This window comes from Neofelis nebulosa, chromosome 15, assembly GCF_028018385.1.
Source record: "Neofelis nebulosa isolate mNeoNeb1 chromosome 15, mNeoNeb1.pri, whole genome shotgun sequence".
Lineage (NCBI taxonomy): Eukaryota > Metazoa > Chordata > Mammalia > Carnivora > Felidae > Neofelis > Neofelis nebulosa.
The window spans coordinates 22,789,519-22,811,198 of record NC_080796.1 but is presented as its reverse complement, the minus strand read 5'-3'; the positions used below and the strand labels follow the sequence as shown (position 1 = coordinate 22,811,198).

The 21,680-nt window shown below is 38.0% G+C and overlaps 1 protein-coding gene across 6 annotated transcripts in view; it reads right to left on the bottom strand.

The window, feature by feature from the left end:
* Positions 1 to 21,680, bottom strand: part of RABGAP1L (RAB GTPase activating protein 1 like) — a 758,910-nt gene that overhangs the window by 574,553 nt on the left and 162,677 nt on the right. For all 6 annotated transcript variants that reach the window (XM_058701185.1, XM_058701181.1, XM_058701183.1 and 3 more), the window contains one exon: positions 16,643 to 16,784. In XM_058701185.1, coding sequence (XP_058557168.1) covers positions 16,643 to 16,784 — 142 coding nt within the window. The remainder of the gene's footprint in view (positions 1 to 16,642; positions 16,785 to 21,680) is intronic.

Genomic DNA, 21,680 nt, shown 5'->3' with positions numbered 1-21,680 from the left:
ATTAAGGCTTCCCATCCCCAGAAAAGTACCAGTGTACAACTTTATTTAGAATACAATTGCTTTACATGTACATGTGTGAGATCCTTGAACCCTTGAAATATATTTCATTAAAACAAAACCTAAAATCCTCACTCAGGTCATGCAGTAATTATGTTGCTTAAAAAAGAAATATCAAGGGGCGCCTGGGTGGCTTAGTTGGTTGAGCGTGACTTCAGCTCAGGTCATGACCTTGTGGTCAGTGAGTTGGAGCCCGGCATCGGGCTCTGTGCTGACAGCTCAGAGCCTGGGGCCTGCTTCGAATTCTGTGTCTCCCTCTCTCTCTGCTCCTCCCCCACTCAACGCTCTATCTCTGTCTCTCAAAAATGAATAAACGTTAAAAAAATTTTTTTAATAAAAAAATTAAATTAAAAAAAAGAAATATCATGAAATCCTGTATTAACCTAAAACTTTAAATACCAAAGATTTTCCCTAAATTCCCAATTATTGTATGAATTAAATTAAGAAAAAGGAGTTTCAAAGGTGAAGAACGGCAAAAGCCTATCTCAGTTAAATTTTAGGGATTTCAAATAAAAACACCTTTGTATGTAATGGAAACTCTGAATAGCAAGAAACATAAGTGCTCAAGTTTTCATCCAAACTTGGTGTAGCTCTAGTCTGGTGTGTGCCATGCCCAATAATTTGCATAACCAAATTTTACTGAGTTCAACCTCCCTCTTATCTTCTAATATTCTTTCCTCTCTAATCTTCATCCTATTATATAATATTTATAGAAAGCGTTCACAGGAAAATTGCAAAGGCAGCATTTCAACAATGTCTCTAAGATAAATTATATATTAATATTAATCTCCAACTTTCAAGAAGTTTGCAGACATTAAGCCAGGCAAAGAAGCATCACATTAACTGGCACTCGAGAGAATTTAGGCACTGGGAAATGCGAAGCCTTTACTGCACCAGCATTAAAATGACAGAGGACAGCAGCCTGCATTTTGGAGTAACATGAAAATAGCACTAAATTAAGAACGAACTAGGGATAACTTCCCATGAGAGTGTGAGTTAATTCAAACTAATTTTCTAACTTCTGAAATGGCCTTTTTAATTAGAAAAAAAAAGAAGGGGAGACATGATCACTTAATTCTTGATACTGTATAATAATAATGCTTCATTCAGTTAATATACCTACAAAGTACTAAAAGAACCAAAATTTACCCCAGCATGAAAACAAACAAACAAAAAACCCAAAAAGCCCCAAGAGAAACCAAACCTATAAAAGTTTAATAACCAGATAGGAGCATTTTAAAATAAACACTTAAACTCTCTTCTAAAAGCATACAGTACAAAAATTCACAACTCGGGGCGCCTGGGTGGCTCAGTCGGTTAAGCATCTGACTTCGGCTCAGGTCATAATCTCATGGTTCACGAGTTCGAGCCCCATGTCAGGCTCTGTGCTGACAGCTCAGAGCCTGGAGCCTGCTTCAGATTCTGTGTCTCCCTCTCTTTGGCCCCTCCCCTGCTTGCCGCTGTCTCTCAAAAATGAATGTTCAATTTAAAAAAAACAAAAAATTAAAAAAAAATCACAACTCACACTTACGATATTCACAATCTTATCCTTACTATAAAGTTAAAACTTAAAGTTCATACAATATACTTCTAAAAAATCTTTTGAGTAAAATTGTCTTTAAGACTGATTTTCAGGACAGCTGGGTGGCTTAGTCGGTGGGCATCCAACTCTTGATTTTACTCAAGTCATGACCTCCTGGACTGTGAGATCAAGCCCCACGTCAAGCTCACTGCTGACAGCATGGAGCTGGCTTGGGATTTCCTCTCTCCTTCTCTTTCTGCACCTCCCCAGCTCACTCACACACACTCTCTCTCTCAAAATAAATAAACTTAAAAAAAAAAAAGACAGATTTTCTAACCAAATTATGCACTATATTAATGCTGAAGATCAATCTTCCCTGAAAGTACTTAAATAACAATATAAGAAATATTTTTATAACATTAAGAGGTACTTTTTCTATCAGATTATCCATTTATGATAGTTTGAAGTAAGTACACACTTGGGATTTGCCAATAGAACCAAGGAGTGCAAATATACTTCAATACCAACAAAGCGTTTAGGCACACTGAGATAACCACATGAGGAACGCGTGGGCTTTCCATCACACCTATATGATGAAACAGTAACGGTAGAGCACTTTTTTTTTCTTGCTATTTCTCATATTTCCTTTCAAATATATTCTCTGTTAACAGCAAATTCCATGCATGAAATATGAGTTGCCCCACTTAAGGTCATTTCAAAATGCAAAAAAAAAAATCTTTAATTTCATTTTTTTATATACTTCTCACTAGAAATACGCTAAAACTTTACTTCAGTTTTACTACATGTGGTAAAGGTGTATAAGAAGAGTTTTCTTTGGAGCACTAATACATTGCCCTTTGGCATTTATTATGTGACAAACGCAACTAACAAGAAGTAACTTTAGCTAAAACAGTGACCCCATGCTCCATACACAGAGAAAGCACGGAAATAACAGTACACTCCACAGAATTTTAGGAATTATATAAAACATACTTAAAGCTATTTACAAATACGCTGTGACTATCAGAGTTAACCAACTTTTCTGTAAAGATCCAAATGGTAAATATTTTCAGCTCTATTCTTCTCTTTCCACTTCTTTATTTTGGGGGGGGGGGCATAGGGGTGGGGTTGTGGTTATTACAATACTTTAAAAGTATAAAATCTATTCTTAGCTCAGAACCCATTACAACAAAACTCGACTGTAGGGCAGCTCTGGCTAGTAGGCCATAGCTCACCAGACCCAGGACCCCTGCAGAGCAACCGTTCATTTCTATTTGCTTCAAAATATTAAAGATGATTTTTTTAAATGCCCAATACATTTAAAAAAAACAATCAATTTTATGAAAAGTGAGGACTTATAAAAGGACTTATAAAAGGACACATAAAAGACTAGGCTATATATTATACAATTTAAATATAATAGAAATCATTATCATAACATCAGATTTCAATCTACCAAATTTAAGAATCTTATCACTTAAAAAAAAATACTAGATTCCAGTTAAGGACAGGACAATAAACTTGACAGGCACAAAAATACTGCTGCAAGAAATTATTAAAATGTATTCTTTTTCAAACTGAAAGATTAATTACTCTCTAAAACGGCATGAGAATTTTTTTTTTTTGGTAGAAGACATACAACCCAGAAATTTGAGAAGGTAGTTTACTTTCTACTGAATGCTAGATTTTCATTCTTTAGAGGTGCTGTATTTTAACATATAAAGGTTACTGTACAACTGAGGTGGAATAAGATTAGACTCAACAGACTATAATCATGAATTAAGCACCATGATTTTGTATTTTAGGCTTTTAAATGAAATACAAATCACAGGAGAGGAAATCAATACTAAACACTGAAGTTCAGTTGATATGGGGCTGAATCCTACTCAAGCATCCAATGGTTAGACTGCAGGTGTTTGAGACACCAATGGTTATCTGCAGGGGGAAACATCAAGAGCCCAAATGACAATCTTAATCGATCTCACAGGACCTGGGATCTAAGCCACACATTTGGAACTTGATTATATTTGGGTCAAATGCAATACACACTGTGATGTTTCACAGTGTTACTTAATTTCTGCAGTGATTTTAAATGCTTATTCCCATATAAAACATTAACCTTAAAGGAAGTCTAAGTTCCTTTAAGGAACAAATTGCAGTGCTAAAAATACGTAGATACACAAAATATTCCCAAAATAAATGAACAAAATTAATATACAAAGATGCTTGTTTCCAGGGCAAGCTAACCCAGCACTGAGCCTCTGAAGATGGCAATTAAAGACAAGTCTGACTCATCACCTTTTCCTGTCAATTATTTCCCTGAAATCAGTCAGTTTCTATTTCCAGGATCAGCACCCTGGTTCAGGCTTTATCTCCTCAAATTAGACATATAATCACAGGTTCTTCTCCACTGTTCCTAACTGCACTTTGCATAGCTTACTGCCCACTTAATCTTCCTAACTCAAATCCTGACTCATTCCTGCCCTAGCTCAAAATCCCTCAATGATTCTTCATGGCTTCATACAGTGAAAGTCAATGCTGTGTCAATGTTTTCAATGAGGGCCTCCAAGGCCTGGTCTCGACCTGTCTCTCTAACCTCTCACTCATGTCTCACAGATACACTGCGGATTCTGCGTGCATCCATACTTATGGTTTTCACAAATGTCAGAATGCTATGGCTTCCTACTTTCTACTCTTCCAAATCCTACTAACTCACTCACATTTCCCCTGACTTAATCACTTGAAAGTGAATGAAAGCTACCATTTACTGGTGACCCGCTGTGTTGAAATTCTGATAGGCAGAGGACAGATCCAGAATGAATAAAGATCCAAGCTTGTCAGAAGGAATTTACGGTCAAGTAGGGAAAAGAAGGCACATGTGACTGTAATTTAACATAGAATATCATAAATGTCATCAAAAGATAAATAAGCAAAATTATAGAATTCTATATTCATGGAAAAACAGATCGCTTCTGACTGGGGATAAGAAGTATCATAAAGAAAATGTCATTTAAGCTGATAGCTGAACAGGCAGAGATGATGAGGGCTATACGAGTAATAGAAATAACTTGAAAAAGACACTGGAAACCTACACCAATCAATGCTCTTACAACTCATTTGGCAATTCATCATGTACTGTTTTAAAGAGCTGTTTAGATAATTTTTTGTTTAGCTAATACTGTATATTTTATATCCTAATACCCAGTCCAATAGGAGAAATGAAAATATAAACATGTAAAATGAATTAATAGTACTTATCTTGCATAGTCATGGTGGCAAGATAACATGTACGTAAAAGTGGCTTTACCTAACAGGTGCTTCAAAATGATAAGTTTCCTTGGGAATGCAAGCTGGTGCAGCCACTCTGGAAAACAGTACGGAGGTTCCCCAAAAACCTAAAAACAGAACTACCCTACGACCCAGCAATGGCACTACTAGGCATTTATCCACGGGATACAGGTGTGCTGTTTCGAAGGGACACATGCACCCCCATGTTTATAACAGCAATATCAACAATAGCCAAAGTATGGAAAGAGCCCAAATGTCCATCGATGGATGAATGGATAAAGAAGATGTGGTATATATATAAACAATAGAGTATTACTCGGCAATCAACAAAATCTTGCCATTTGCAACTACGTGGATGGAACTGGAGGGTATTACGCTAAGTGAAATTAGTCAGTCAGAGAAAGACAAAAATCATAGGACTTCACTCATATGAGGACTTTAAGAGACAAAACAGATGAACATAAGGGAAGAGAAACAAAAATAATATAAAAACAGGGAGGGAGACAAAACAGAAGAGACTCATAAATATGGAGAACAAACTGAGGGTTGCTGGAGGGGTTGTGGGAGGGGAGATGGGCTAAATGGGTAAGGGGCACTAAGGAATCTACTCCTAAAATCATTGTTGCACTATATGCTAACTAATTTGGATGTAAATTTTAAAAAATAAAGAAATAAAATTTAAAAATAATAAAAAGAAGAAAGAAAGAAAATGAAAAGTTTCCTTTATTTTTGTTACATAGTTCTCTGTGATCGGCAGCTCTAAGACAGCCCCCAACAGTCTTGCCTCCTGCGGTACACATCCTGTATAATCCCTAGCCTTGAGTGCAGGTAAAACTTATAAATATGATAGCTATGACTAGGTGTGTTATAAGGCAAAGGTGAAGGGATTTTGCAGATATAAGGTTCCCAACCAGTTTGACTTTGAAATAATCAAAGCAAGATGATCCCAGCTGGGCCTGGCTTAATCAGGTAAATGCCTAAAAGAAGGCTCAAGCTTTCCCTTAAGAGTCCAGAGATTCTCCTGTTGGCCTTGAAGAAGTAGTCACCATGAGTTCTACTGCTACAAGAAAATGAATTCGGCCAAGAATCACATGAGCTTTGAAGAGAACCCCAAGCCTCAGATGAGGCTGAAGTCCTGACTGAAACTTTGGGTTCATGAGACGCTGAAGAGAGAAGCCAGCCAAGCCATGCACAGACTCTTGATGCATGGAAAATGTGGGATAATAAATGTGTGTTGTTTAAAGTGACTAAATTTTTTGCTAACTTGTTATGGAGCAATAGAAAACGAATACACCCTTTCCCTCCACTTTCTCTTAAATACCTTCCCTTATCAAATATATTTTTAATCATTTTGTTGGCATAGATCATTTAAAATGCCGAAGATGAAATGATATTATAAAGTCCTTTCCTCCCTCCATCCCTCTGCTTCTCTCTCTCTCTCACACATACAACACATACAATGATGAAAGAAATAGTATCTAGTATGCCAAGAATGTTTTATCGGAACATATTTTGCTCATCTGCAAGATGGATATAGTAATAGTATGGGCCTTATAAGGGTGATATGAGGATTAAATGAATTAATATAAGCAGGCAATTTAAATCCTGGCTACTCAAAGTGTGGTGCAACCAAAAGCAGTGGTGTCTGACAGGACATCTGTTTAGAAATGCAGATCAGGCCCCACCCCAGACCTAAGAAGACTTCATTTTCACAAGATCTCCAGGTAACATACATACACATTTAAAGTTTGAGAAGCACTTCTTTAGCTGGTTCTTGCCACACATAAGTACTATATGATCATCACATTCTCCTAAACTAATTTCTTTCCTAATTGCCTATCTTCATTTAAATATACAAAATTTTCATTTTTGTATATGCAAACTGGTTTCTATGGTAACAGCTGTTTGTAATCGCCTTTTCTCTAATCAGACTATGAGTTAAGAAATTAGAAGAAAATAATGGAGTTTGAGACTATTTTGCTCTGTATTTATGATTAGGAGTAGTAATAGGCCACTAACAATCATTTAAATCATGAGGAAATTTTTTTTAGATAGCATTTGAACCAATCCAAAATTCAAAAACTGCAGACTATACTGAACATAAAAAGCACAACCAGGAGTGAGGCTTACGTAATATTACTGTGAGTCTGGTCTTTTACAATTACCTGGGCATGTGTCTTAAAGGAAATCATATTGTATTTGCCATCCAGTGCCTTCATGTAACATACTATCCAGGTTACAAGTAACTAAATACAAGCTTCAGGTCAATAAACAGAAAGCCAGTTTGAAATACAGATGAAGCAGTACCAAGTTTCAAAAGCAGGAGCAATTCAGAATATGTAGGAGTATGGAAAGGTGACAAGGTAATCTGAAAACAACCCCTATGATGTTGCACTGATGGACTTAACTTTCTGCTAAGATTCCTTTGCATTCAAATTAATCCCCTTTAACACACTTCATTTTTTGAACAGCATTTGAAAAATATGCCAAGATACCTTAATTCATTTTACTTTAGATCTTTCCCAGGAAATTAAGAGCAATTTTAGTCCTTTTGAATCTGCATCCCTTTTTAGTTAAATTACAGGCTAAGGTAAGACAATTTAGAGTGACTTGAACTTCCACTTTTGCTTTGACAGGCAAATTGTTGGAAATAATTAAATAAAAGAATACTCCTATTCCCCCCGAGCAGGAAAACATTTCTATGCCACCTCCAGCTCTAACTTTTGATGTTTGCGTTGACAGAAATGTCAATTACAGAACTAATAATAAAGTATATTGAAAATGTATGAAATGCCTGATCTATAAAAGAAACTATTACTTCCTACTCTGTGATTTTTGTAACTTTTTAAATATAGGTGATGGCTAATAGATTTTCAAAAGATGAGGTGACATCTCAAATAGCAAAAAATTGTTAAGAACAGAAATGAATTTTAGAGGAAAACAGAAATCTGATGACCTATTCTTCAGACCATATACATAAGAATACGAAACTGAAATTTTTATGTACTTTTGCATATTTTCAAATGCAATCCAGAAATGTTGCCTGTTTTTCTAGTCTTTCTTACCACTGAATCATTTTCAAGCATTATAAAAGGAAAAACATTATATCGAATAAATATATTTTTTAAAATTATTTGTTCATTCATTTATTAGTGTTCATCCTATTTACTGAGCAGACAAGATCTCAATGAGAAGGTGGCATCTGAGGAAAAATTCGAATGAGGGTAGGGAGGGAACCATGCGGCAATCTAAGACAGAGAGTCCCAGCCAGCAGCTGGGACCGCAAGCACCACAGCCCAAGGCAAGTGTGCACCTGTTATGTCTGAAGAACAGCAAAAGGACAAGTGTGGCATGTGGAAGGGAGGGGGTGGCAGAGAATGAGGTCAGAAATGTAAAATTTAAAAAAAAAATTTTTTTTAAAGTGAAAATCAGAGCAAGACTGCATTCAGCCCTGTCAACCATAGTAAAAAGAACTTTTGGCTAAGTGAAATGAGAAGCCAGTGGGGGATTTTAAGGAGAAGTAAAGTAATCTGCTAAATTTCAAAAGAACGTGTATGGCTGGTGTGGAGAACACAGACTAGGCTGGTAGGGACAAAGGTGGAAGGGGGAAACCAGTTAGGAGCTAAGACAATACTCCAGTACAAGGAATGACAAAGTCAGATAAAGGTAGGCTTGGGATTCTGAGATTTGGAGCCTAGGAAATGCCACCTGCTGACAGGGGAAAACCAACAGCTTGATTTGGGGAGAAACAGTCTTCAGCTACCTAGTCCACTTGAAGTATAGCCTGTCTCCATTGAATAGAAAAGAAAGGCAAAACCATTTAGGAGACAGAATTCTGGAAACACAACTCAATCAGGTACATGTAAGACCTCGGGTCCAGAACAGATATGTGACTAGTTAGGGCCCTCTCTGGTCCCTCCAGAGTGCTCAGCCTTGCACACACACAGGGTCTTCCAGACCACCAGTGATATGTACAGTCTTAGGAAAGCCCACTTATCCCTTAAATCCTGTTAAATTCTGGCCAATCTGGAGTGCCTGGGTGGCTCAGTTGGTTGAGTGGACTGACTTTGGCTCAGGTCATGATCTCGCTGCTCGTGGGTTCGAGCCCCACATTGGGCTCTGTGCTAACAGTTCAGAGCCTGGAGAATGCTTCGGATTCTGTCTTCCTCTCTCTCTGACCCTACCCCACTCATGCTCATGCTGTCGCTCTCACTCCCTCTCTCTCAAAAAATAAATAAAACGTTAAAAAATTAAAAAAAAAATTCTGGTCAATCTGTGGCTTTCTCCAGCCAGAATTACAACCTCATGCTATTTACAACATTGGCCATCCTTTTGCCACAAAAATCACGACTGTTTCCAACAACATTCCAGCAATACAAGGTTTCTATATTTGCTCCAAATCACATAAAACCCTTTCAGCAACTAAAGCAAAACTACTAATTTTCTTTCTGTCTTTTATTGAAGTATAGTTGACACACAATGTTAAATGCTATGCTCACCATAAGTGTAGCTACCATCTGTCACCATACAACACTATTACAGTATCACCGACTGTACTTCTCATGCTGTAACTTTCATCCCTGTGACTTATCTATCCCATAACTGGAAGCCTGTATCTCCCACTCCCCTTCAACCATTTAGCCCGTCGCCCCACCCCTCCCCTCTATGGATCGGTTTCTGCAAGCTCCTAGCTCTCACACTTGCCCCACCCTTGTAGAACTGCCACAATAATAAGCCAGTGGTGGGAATGAGCAGAATGGGAGCAGCTGCAGGGACTAAGCTACCACAGACTGTTCTTCCCTGAGTTCAGTAGTTTTTCTTGAATGAATACTTCTCATTTTGTATAATTTGTCACTTTCTTAAGTCCTAAACTGGCTGGGTTTTGACAATTTTACTGACTTTTATCATTGCTTTTTGATAAATGGATTGGCCAAGCTCCTTACTCAGCCATTCTGCATTAAATACATTTTAACTGTAATTTGCCTGAGCAACCTACTAAAAAAAATGTCATAGAAAATATTTTGAAACATCTCTAAGTGCAGAAACTGCCAGTACGCTAAAATTACTGTTTTCTTTTTACTGTTAACATGCCTTTGTTGAAGCGCTTACTCAGGTGGACTGAGCCTGTAAGCAGAGTAAACAGCATTTGCAGACAGAAGCCTGTCAGGAAGCTGTACTGTTACAAATTCAGTGGTAACTCCTCTCTAATTTAGCTCTCTCTTTCCAGCTACAGATGAGCTCAAATTTCTTACCCCTTTCTTGGCCTAATATAACCCAATGTTTTTAATCCAATCTCTTTCCTCTTCTTCTGATCAACTTTCTTGAAAGGTTAGAACACCAGTCTCCCCTTCCTCAATCCACTAAAACAAGACTCTCCTGCCCAACTTCAGTAAAATCACCCTCACAGAGGTTCAGTGACCTCTAAAATTCACCAAACCCAATGAACAATTTTTGGTCTTATCATGCTGAACCTCCCTGTTACACGTGGCAATGCTGCACATCACTCCTGCCTTCACTGTCTGTTACTACACTATCTTAGTTCTCCTCACATTGTTCTGATCCTTTTCTGCAAATCCTTTAGCTGGGCTTTCTTTTCCTGCATACACCCTTACATGTCAGTGATCACCTAAACTCTACTTTCAACTTGCATCTCCCACGTTTCCCAAGGAAATTTCAGCCATTCTCATTGCTTCATGCTGAGGTCTCTCAAACCTTTATCTCTAACTATTAAACTTCTCTCACAATTAAAAACTATTTCTAGTACCTGAAAAACAGTCCAACTTTAATGTTCCACAGTAAGCTCAAACTCATCAATGTTTAAATCTTACCCTCATTCCGAAACCCACTCTTCTTCCCCTTGTCTCATTTGTTGGTACCAAGATCATCCAGCCACCTAACCTAGAAACCTAGATGTAACCTTTGATTCTTTTTCCTCCTTTCTCTTCTGCTGCTCATGACATCCAATTAATTTATAAACTTCTTGATTTTACCTCCAGAATTTCTCAAATGTATCTCTTTTGCCTCTCATTCCTTATATTTTTGAAGTAGCCATTTGGACACCACCGTGTCAAAAGAACTGTGTCAAAATGGCTACATCAAAAATGAAGAGTGGGGTGCCTGTGGGGGTTCAGTAGGTTGACAATCTGACTCTTCATTTCATCTCAGATCATGATCCCAGGGTCATGGAATAGAGTCCGAAGTCCGGCTCTGAACTGAACATGGAACCTGCTTAAGATTCTCTCTCCCTCTGCCCCTCTCCCCTACTCACGTGTGTGCATACACACTCTCTCAAAAAAAGAAGCTTGGTCTCATTCATTTTTATGACTGATATTGCATTGTATATACATACTACCCTTATACCTCTTTGTTATCCATTCATTTATCAGTGGACATCTGGGCTGTTTCTACACCTTGGCTTTTGTAAATAATGCTATAATAGACATAGAGGTGCATATATCTTTTCAAATTAGTGCTTTTGTTTTCTCTAGGCAAATACCCAGTAATGGAATTACTGAATCATATGGTAATTCTATTTTTAATTTTCTGAAGAACCTCCATACTGTTTTCCACAGTGGCTGCACCAGTTTGCATTCCCACCAATAGTGCACAAGGATTCCTTTTTCTCCACATCTTTGACAACACTTGTTATTTCTTGTGGTTTTCATTTTAGCCAATCTGACAGGTATGAGGGGATAATTCACTGTGGTTTTGATTTGCATTGCCTTGATGATTTGCAACTACATGAATGGACCTAGAGGGTACAATGCTAAGTGAAGGAAGTCAGAGAAAGACAAATACCATATGATTTCAGTCATGTAGAATTTAAGAAACAAAATATATGAACAAAGGAAAAAAAGAGACAAAAACAAAACAAAACAAAAAAACCACGAGACTTAAATACAGAGAACAAACTGGTGGTTGCCAGAGGGGAGGAAGGTGGGAGGATGGGTAAAACAGGTAAGAGGTACAAAGTCCAGTTACTAAATAAGTAAGTCATGAAGATGAAAAGTACAACATAGGGAATGTAGTCAATAAGATGGTAATAATGTTATTTGGTGACAGATGGTGACTACACTTATCGTTGTGTGCAATGGAAATGCACAGAATTGTTCAATCATTACAATATTGAACCCGCGTTGGGCTCTGTGCTGGCAGCATGGAGCCTGCCTCAGATTCTGTCTCCCTCTCTCTCTGCCCCTCCCCTGCTCACACTGTCTCTCTGTCTCTCTGTCTCTCTCTCTCAAAAAAAATAAACATTAAAAAGAATTAAAAAGAAAATGATAGCCTTTCCAATGCTTACCTACATGATTTTAAGATCCTGGCAGTGGATGTTTCTGAATATTCTGATGATTCATAACAAGCTAAAACTGGGATCATTTGGTTTGTCATTTACTTCTAAATGTATCTGTTTTCTAGTTATGTTGCTTTCCATAAGTAAACACCTCTTTTGTTAAAGTGCATCTGCACAACTTTCAAATCTCTAAATCACACCTAAGGTAATTACTACTAAACCAAAAAATACCTTTCCAAGTCCTGAATAGCATCGAGTAATATGTCAGACAAAACACATGGAAAATAGGGGCACCTGGGTGGCTTAGTCAGTTGAGTGTTCGACTTCAGCTCAGGCAGGTCATGATCTCGCAGTTCACGAATTTGAGCCCCACGTCGGGCTCTGTGCTGACAGCTCAGAGCCTGGAGACTGCTTCAGATTCTGGGTCTCCCTCTCTCTCCCCCTCCCCCACTAGCACTCTCTCAAAAATAAATAAACATTAAAAAATGTTTTTAATAAAAAAGGCATGGAAAATAAACTAAAGGAGTGCTTGTGTGTCTCAAAGATTTCTGTTGAAGAGAATATTTTGGCTTCCGATCAGTTTTTCTACAACCCATCCCTTAAAGAGGTATGTTTGGCTTCTGGCTGACATAACTGAAATATTCTATATCTAAAGTTCTTTTTTAATGCACTATCTGTATGCTGAAAGCACTCTTCAAAAATGCTTTCACATAAAACAATGCTATTTGGAAGATAGAGTCTCACATTTTATTTTCATATTATGTTTCATTATGTTCTTCTAGCCAAGGTGTATGACATTAGACAGATGTAGAATATGATCTAAAATACGTAAGAGCTAAAATATCTTGTCTGTAATATGAGAAATACTACCTTGTAAGCAAATGAGAGTTATATCAATTCAGTGGTTTAAAGAAGAATACCTTGATTTTGTATGTCATGAAAATTCATTGACTTTAGAGTGACACTACCATAAGTTCGGATTCTGTATATTATTTTTAGTTCTTTGACCCCAAATTATTTACCTCAATTTTTTTAGTCAATTTCCTCATATGCTATATAAAGATGATACTTACTTTATTTCTAGGTCTAATATGAGAAAATATGAAACTAGATCTATTAAATATCTAATACGTTATGTGCTACAAAGCAGATATTTAATCCATGTTAGTTGTCCTTCTTTTAAATTAGTGGATAGAAGGGATTTTTATTTAAATTATATAATGTATTCCTATGGAGTAGCAACCGTCATTCTATTATTTTTGTTCTCTCCCAATTCTAGTTCCATATATTTTTTATTTCTAAAGGGAATGGCATTTTTATAAGACATTACCTGAAATCTTAAGTTCAAATTACTTTCTGGTAGATGCTTGTCACAACTGTTTATTCTTCTTCTTGAGCAACATAACTCAATTACATTCCCAAACAGTCCTGTGGTTTTTGTTTACCAGAAAAGAATGTGTTTCTATGTCTGGCCCAAAATTCTCCTGCAAATGATCTCTGGTCTTTACCTCTTTGTGTTGGCTGGGAAGGAGATGACCACAACAATGTTCCTGGGAGTCTTGTCTAGAATATAGTGGAGTCACACAATGGAAGTAAGGGCTGAACTCTGTGATCAAGAGAATACTATGAAAGTGATGTTGCATGACTTCAATGCTAGGATATAAAAGGCACTGCAGTTTCCACTTTGGTCTCCTGGACTGCTGTCTGGGGAGCCATTATCCCGAAAGGACACCCAAGCAGCCCTTGTGGGGAGGCCTATGTGGAGAGGAAGCAAAGTTGCTTGCCAACCACCAGCATCATTTTGGTAATTGTATGAATTAGCCCCTTTCTGCCCCACCCTGTTAAGTCTTCAGATGATTACAGCCCCAGACAACACTTACCTCTTCATAAGAAACTCTTAGCCAGAACTGCCCACACAAGCCACTCCCTAATTCCTGACCTTCAGAAACCATAAGAGATAATAAGTGGTTTTGTTTTTTAACCCCCCCCCAAAAAAAGAACTCTAAACTACCTCCAGCATAAAAATTTAAATGGATCACAGACAAATCATTAAGGAAAAAAACTGACAAGTTAAACTTCATAAAACAAACTCTTGCTCTCCAAAAGACACTATTCACAAAATGAAAAGGCAAACTACAGAATGGGACAAAATATTTGTAAAACCTATCTAATGAAGGACTTTTATCTATATAAACAGAGATAGAGAAATGAAATCTTAAAAATCAATCAGAAAACAAACAACCCAATTTAAAAACGGGCACCAGATCTGAACAGACTGTTGGACCAAGAAGATATACAAATGGCAAATATCATATGAAAAAATGAACAACATGATGAGTCAGTTGGGAAAATTCAAATTAATATCACAAGATACCACTATACTCCCACTAGAACAGCTAAAATTTTAAATATTGACAATGCCAAATGTAGATAAGGATATGGAACAACTAACTCACATGCTGCTAAGGATGGATGATACAGCTACTTTGAAAAACAGCCTAGTGGTTTCTTATAAAGTTAAATACACCCTTACCATAAGACTTCTCCTACCAAAAGTCTACTCCTAGCTATTCACCCAAGAAAAATGAAAGCATATACTCAGCAAAGACTTGTACTCAAACATCCATAGCAACTTTATTCCTAACAGCCAATAGCTACAAACAACCCAAAGGCTCATTAACTGGTGATGTGATAAAGAAATTGTGGCATATGTTTACAATAAATTACTAGTCAGCAACAAAAAGGAACCAAGTACTGATACAACAGATAAATCTCAAAAGATTTGCTATGTGAAAGAGGCTAAATACCATAGACTACATTAAGATTCCTTTTACATGAAGATGTAGAAAAGGCAAAACAGGAGGACAGAAAACAGATTGGTGGTTGCCAGAAACCACAGGTGAGGAGAAAGGATGACTTGTGAAGGAGTGTGAAGGAAATCTGGGGGTAATAGAAATATTTTATATTATGGTTCTGGTGATGGTTATACAGATGTACCCATCTGCCAAAATTCAATGAACTATACAATTAAAATGGGTATATTGGGGGCACCTGGCTAGCTTGGTCAGTAGGGCAAGTGACTTGATCTTGAGGTTGCAAATTCAAGTCCCATGTTGGGTGTAGAGATTAAAAATAAAATCTTTAAAAAAAATAAATAAACTGGGTACATTCTATTGCATGCAAATTATACCTTCATAAAGTTTTATTAAACACTTAGAATAATGTTTACATGTAATAAACACTCAATACATATTAACCAAAAATAACTAGTATTTGTATGGCAAGTAGTAGTTTCATAGAAAGACTAAGAAATTCTAAGATGCTTTTTGCAAAGGTGATATCAATTCAGAAATTATTTTTAACAAATCCTACCCTGTAAGCAAATAATTTTTTAAATGTCCATTTATGTATTTTGACAGAGAGAGATACAGAGTATGCACACACACTCGCGTGCACACAAGCAGAGGAGGAGCAGAGAGTGATAGAGAATCTCAAGCAGGCTCTGTGCTGTCAACACAGAGCCCAACACAGGGCTCGATCTTGCGAACCATGAGATCATGACCTGAGCAGAAATCAAGGGTCAGATGCTTAACTCACTAAGCCACCCAGGTGGCTTGTAAGCAGATAATTTAAGGGTTTAAAGTAAAGATCTGCCATTTAGTTCTAATTTCTATAAAAAGAGGACTGAGCACAGAGCCAAATGAAGTGTGACTCTTATGGGGTTGGTCAGCATCTCTCAGCAGCATCCATATAGTAAACAGAGCAGATATCATGCTATTTCAAATAAGTGAGTGGTAAAATGATAAGGCAACAACAAAAAACAAGTCAGAATTAAATAATATCAAATGAGTATAGGACATGACATATCACTAAAATTCTAAAAACACTTGAGAGAAGTTGAAACTTCTCATTAAACACTTTAAAAATATTTGAAATGAGGGGCGCCTGGGTGGTTCAGTCAGTTGAGCGTCCGACTTCGGCTCAGGTCATGATCTCACAGCTCGTGAGTTCAAGCCCCGCGTCGGGCTCTGTGCTGACAACTCAGAGCCTGGAGCCTGCTTCCGATTCTGTGTCTCCCCCTCTCTCTGCCCCTAACCCACTCGCATTCTGTCTCTGTATCTCTCAAAAATAAACATTAAAAAAAATTTTTTTTAAATATTTGAAACGAAATAGGAAGCAAAATAGCAAAGTGAGGCTGTCAATTTAAATAGTTACGTAAGTGGAGCCAGGGACTATGCAACCGAGAAACTGAAGAATCAAAATCTCTTCTGCATCGCAGAATCTAGCCTAAGAGTAGCAAAAACTAGGAAAAATTAGCATTCTTTCTCTCCATCCCCCCTTCTCTCTCTCTCTCTCTCTCTCTCTCTCTCTCTCTCTCTCTCACACACACACACACACACACACACACACACACACACACCTGTGAGGGTTATAAATAAAGCAGCTATATATAGAAAGACAACTGAATAAGTTTCACTTCTTACCCTCTTCTGCTTCATCCTCCTGTGGTGACATGGGACCCCCTCCACTAGTGGGAGTTACCGGTTCCTCCTTCTCAGACTGTCGCTGCAGACTTACTACCTCATATATTGCATCTCCAGCATTGGTATGGCCTTTTCCCTCATACTGAGAAAGATACAAACATGTGTTTCAATATTAGAAATTTGAAGGAAAGACTGAAAGATAGTAATTCAATGGTTCATCAAAAAGACCTGAAATTAGGAAGAGCATGTCATGTTTGATCTACACCAAGACTGAAGTACAATTTTTTCAAGTGTGTTGTTCTCCGCATGATATTCTAAATGCATTATTCTTCCAGTATTATTTTAACCAATGAAACCTAATAACCATATTGGGAGAAATTTTCTATTTAACAAAAGAAATCCTAAAATACCACAGACTCTAGGGCAGATAGGTAAGTAATACTAGATTTCTAGGACTGACTGGCTCACACTGAGATAAAGGGGTATCAGTTACATCTATCAAGTAATTCAGGGAAGTAGATAGTTTTTACCTTATAAATGGTGAAAAGAGAAAGAAATGAAAAACAGAAAATAATAAAATGGTAGACCTAAATTCAAATATATCTATAACTATATTAAACATAAATGGCCTAAACATACCAATTAAAAGACAAAGACTGTCAGATTGACAATTGACACAATTGCATTCTATCTAAAAAAAAAAAAGAAAAACTTTAAATGTAATGTACGTAAGTTAAAATGGGGGAAGAAGATATACCATGAAAACACTAAGAAGAAAACAGAAGAGACCATATCAATATAAGATAGACTACCACACAAGAAAAAAGTCACTAGGAATAAAGAAGGTGATTGACCAATGTTAAAAGAATCAATTTAACAAGAACACCAAAGCATCTTATAAGTAAATTCACCTAACAACTGGGTCTCAAATATATAAAGATGGGATGGGGGCACTCCAACTCTCAGTTGGAAGAGTGTGCAACTCTTGATATTGGGATTATAAATTCGAGCCCCACACTGTTTGTGGAGATTACTCGAATAAATAAAATCTTAAAAAAAAAAAAGAATTGATGGAAATGAAAGGAGATGGACAAACCCACATTTACAATTAGAGACTTCACATTCCTCTCACAATAAAAAAAGTAGACAAAAATACATCAAGGTTATAGAATTGAACAGCAACAACAGGATCTAACATTTACAGACCACTACATATAACAAAGGCAGAATTTACATTTATACACATTTATATATATACATTTTTATATATACATTTATATATATTTATGCATTTATATATATACACATTTATATATGTATATATACACATTTATATATATATACATTTATATACAAGATGTATATGAGGAAAAGCTAGGAAACTGTGATGTAAGATATCAAAGAAGAACTAAAGAAATGGAGAGATAGTCCATGTTTGTGTATAGGAAGACTCAATGTTGCTCTCAGTTCCTCCCAACTTGATCTACAGATTCAATGCAAGCCCAATCCAAATCCCAGAAAGATGCCCTGTGGACGTCGAAAACTAATTCTAAAGTTTACAGAAAGAGGCAAAAGACCCAGAATAATCGATACAATACTGAAGAACAAAATCTGGGGACTGACATTACCTGACTTACTATAAAGAGAAAGTAATCGAAGTTAGGAAGATGACGGCGGCCTAGCAGGATGCTGGGCTCACTGTGTCCTGCTGATCACTTAGATTCCACCCACATCTGCCTAAATAACCCAGAAAGCTGCCAGAAGACTAGCAGAACGGACTCTCGGGAGCCAAGCATAGCAAGAGGCCCAGGGAAGAGGGTAGGAAGGGCGGAGAGGCGGTGTGCGCTACATGGACTGGTGGGAGGGAGCTGGGGCAGTGGAGGGGCAGCCAGCCCACCCAGCAAGGCAGAGCCCCTGAGTCTGCCTTGCAAAAGCAGAGGGGCTGGACTGTGTGAGTTCTCACAGCCAGTAGGACTTAACATCTGGAATGTTATAAGTCAACAGCTCTGCTTGGAGAGCGGGAGGGCTAGAGGACAATGGAAGGGAGAGTTGTTGAGCCCTGGAGGACAGAGCTCAGATTGGTGGGGAACAAAGGCACTGGAAAGCGCCATCTCCCTCACCCATCCCCCAGCCAAAATCCGAAAGGGAACCAGTTCCCGTCAGGGATCTTGCTTGCACCACAAACACCCAACGCTGTGCTTCTGTGGATCCATCCCTCCAACAGGTCTGCCTCCCTCCCGGTGCCTCAGGACCTCTCCCGAAGCAGGCCACTGGCAAAGCGAGCTGAGCCTGTCCCTCCCGCCCCTGTGCACCTTGCAGATCCACCCAGGCTAATACGCCAGATCCCATAGAAGCAACACCACAAGCCTGGCAGTGTGCAAGTAGCCCAGACAGGGGCCACACCACTCCACAGTGAGTCCTGCCCCTGGGAGAGGGGAAGATAAGGTACACACCAGTCTGACTGTGGCCCCAGAGGTGGGCTGTGGGCAGACATCAGGTCTGACTGTGGCCCTGCCCACCAACACAAGTTACTCCAGACAGCACAGAAGAAGAGCCCTGCAGCTCCGCGCCACTCCAGGGACTATCCAAAATGACAAAATGGAAGAATTTTCCTCAAAAGAAACTCCAGAAAGTAGCGAGAGCTAACGAACGACTAAACAATATATTCTGGGTCGAAAACGATTTAAACAATATAACAGAAAATGAATTTAAAATAATAGTCATAAAATTAATCGCTGGGCTTCAAAAAAGTATAGAGGACAGCAGAGAATCTATTGCTACAGAGATCAAGGGACTAAGAAACAGGAGGAGCTAAAAAAAAAAAATGCTATACATGAGCTGCAAAATAAAATGGAAGCAACCACAGTCCGGATTCAAGAGGCAGAGGAGAGAATAGGTGAATTAGAAGATAAAATTATGGAAAAAAAGGAAGCTGAGAAAAAGAGAGATAAAAAAATCCACGAGTATGAGGGGAGAATTAGAGAACTAAGTGATGCGATAAAACACAATAATATACGCATAATTGAGATTCCAGAGGAGGAAGAGAGAGGTGCTGAAGGTGTACTTGAAGAGATCATAGCTGAGAACTTCCCTGATCTGGGGAAGGAAAAAGGCATTGAAATCCAAGAGGCACAGAGAACTCCCTTCAGATGTAGCTTGAATTGATCTTCTGCACGACATATCATAGTGAAACTGGCAAAATACAGGATAAAGAGAAAATAATGAAAGCAGCTAGGGATAAACGTACTCTACCATAAAAAGGGAGACCGATAAGACAAGTGATGGATCTATCTACTGAAACTTGGCAGACCAGAAAGGAATGGCAGGAAATCTTCAGTATGATGAACAGAAAAACCATGCAGCCGAGAATCCTTTATCCAGCAAGTCTGTCATTTAGAACAGAAGGAGAGATAAAGGTCTTCCAAAAAAAACAAAAACTGAAGGATTTAATCACCACTAAACCAGTCCTACAAGAGATCCTAAGGGGGATCCTAAGAGACAAAGTACCAGAGACATCACTACAAGCATGAAACCTACAGACATCACAATGACTTTAAACCCGTATCTTTCTATAATAACATTGAATGTAAATGGACTAAATGTGCCAACGAACAGACATAGGGTATCAGAATGGATAAAAAAAACAAGACCCATCTATTTGCTGTCTACAAGAGACTCATTTTAGACCTGAGGACACCTTCAGATTGAAAGTGAGGGGATGGAGAAAGTGAGGGAATTCCCAGGGGAATTCTACCAGACATTTAAAGCAGAGATAATACCTATCCTTCTCAAGCTGTTCCAAAAAATAGAAAGGGAAGGAAAACTTCCAGATTCATTCTATGAAGCCAGCATTACTTTGATTCCTAAACCAGACAGAGACCCAGTAAAAAAAGAGAACTACAGGCCAATATCCCTGATGAATATGGATGCAAAAATTCTCAATAAGATACCAGCAAATCGAATTCAACAGCATATAAAAAGAATTATTCACCATGATCAAGTGGGATTCATTCCTGGGATGCAGGGCTGGTTCAACATTCGCAAATCAATCAATGTGACACATCACATTAATAAAAGAAAAGAGAAGAACCATATGATCCTGTCCATCGATGCAGAAAAGGCCTTTGACAAAATTCAGCATCCTTTCTTAATAAAAACCCTCCAGAAAGTCGGCATAGAAGGAACATACTTAAACATCATAAAAGCCATACATAAAAAGCCCATAGCTAATATCAACTTCATTGGGGAAAAACTGAGAGCTCTTCCCCTCAGATCAGGAACGTGACAGGGATGTCCACTCTCACTGCTGTTGTTTAACATAGTGTTGGAAGTGCTAGCATCAGCAATCAGACAGCAAAAGGAAATCAAAGGCATCAAAAGTGGCAATGATGAAGTTAAGCTTTCACTTTTTGCAGATGACATGATATTATACATGGAAAACCCAACAGACTCCACCAAAAGTCTGCTAGAACTGATACAGGAATTCAGCAAAGTCGCAGGATACAAAATCAATGTACAGAAATCAGTTGCATTCTTATACACTAATAATGAAGCAACAGAAAGACAAATAAAGAAACTGATCCCATTCACAATTGCACCAAGAAGCATAAAATACCTAGGAATAAACCTAACCAAAGATATAAAACATCTGTATGCTGAAAACTACAGAAAGCTTATGAAGGAAATTGAAGAAGATATAAAGAAATGGGAAAACATTCCGTGCTCATGGATTAGAAGAATAAATATTGTCAAAATGTCAATACTACCCAAAGCTGTCTACACATTCAATGCAATCCCAATCAAAATTGCACCAGCATTCTTCTCGAAGCTAGAACAAGCAATCCTAAAATTCATATGGAACCACAAAAGGCCCCGAATAGCCAAAGTAATTTTGAAGAAGAAGACCAAAGCGGGAGGCATCACAATCCCAGACTTTAGCCTCTACTACAAAGCTGTAATCATCAAGACAGCACGGTATTGGCACAAAAACAGACACATAGACCGATGGAATCGAATAGAAACCCCAGAACTAGACCCA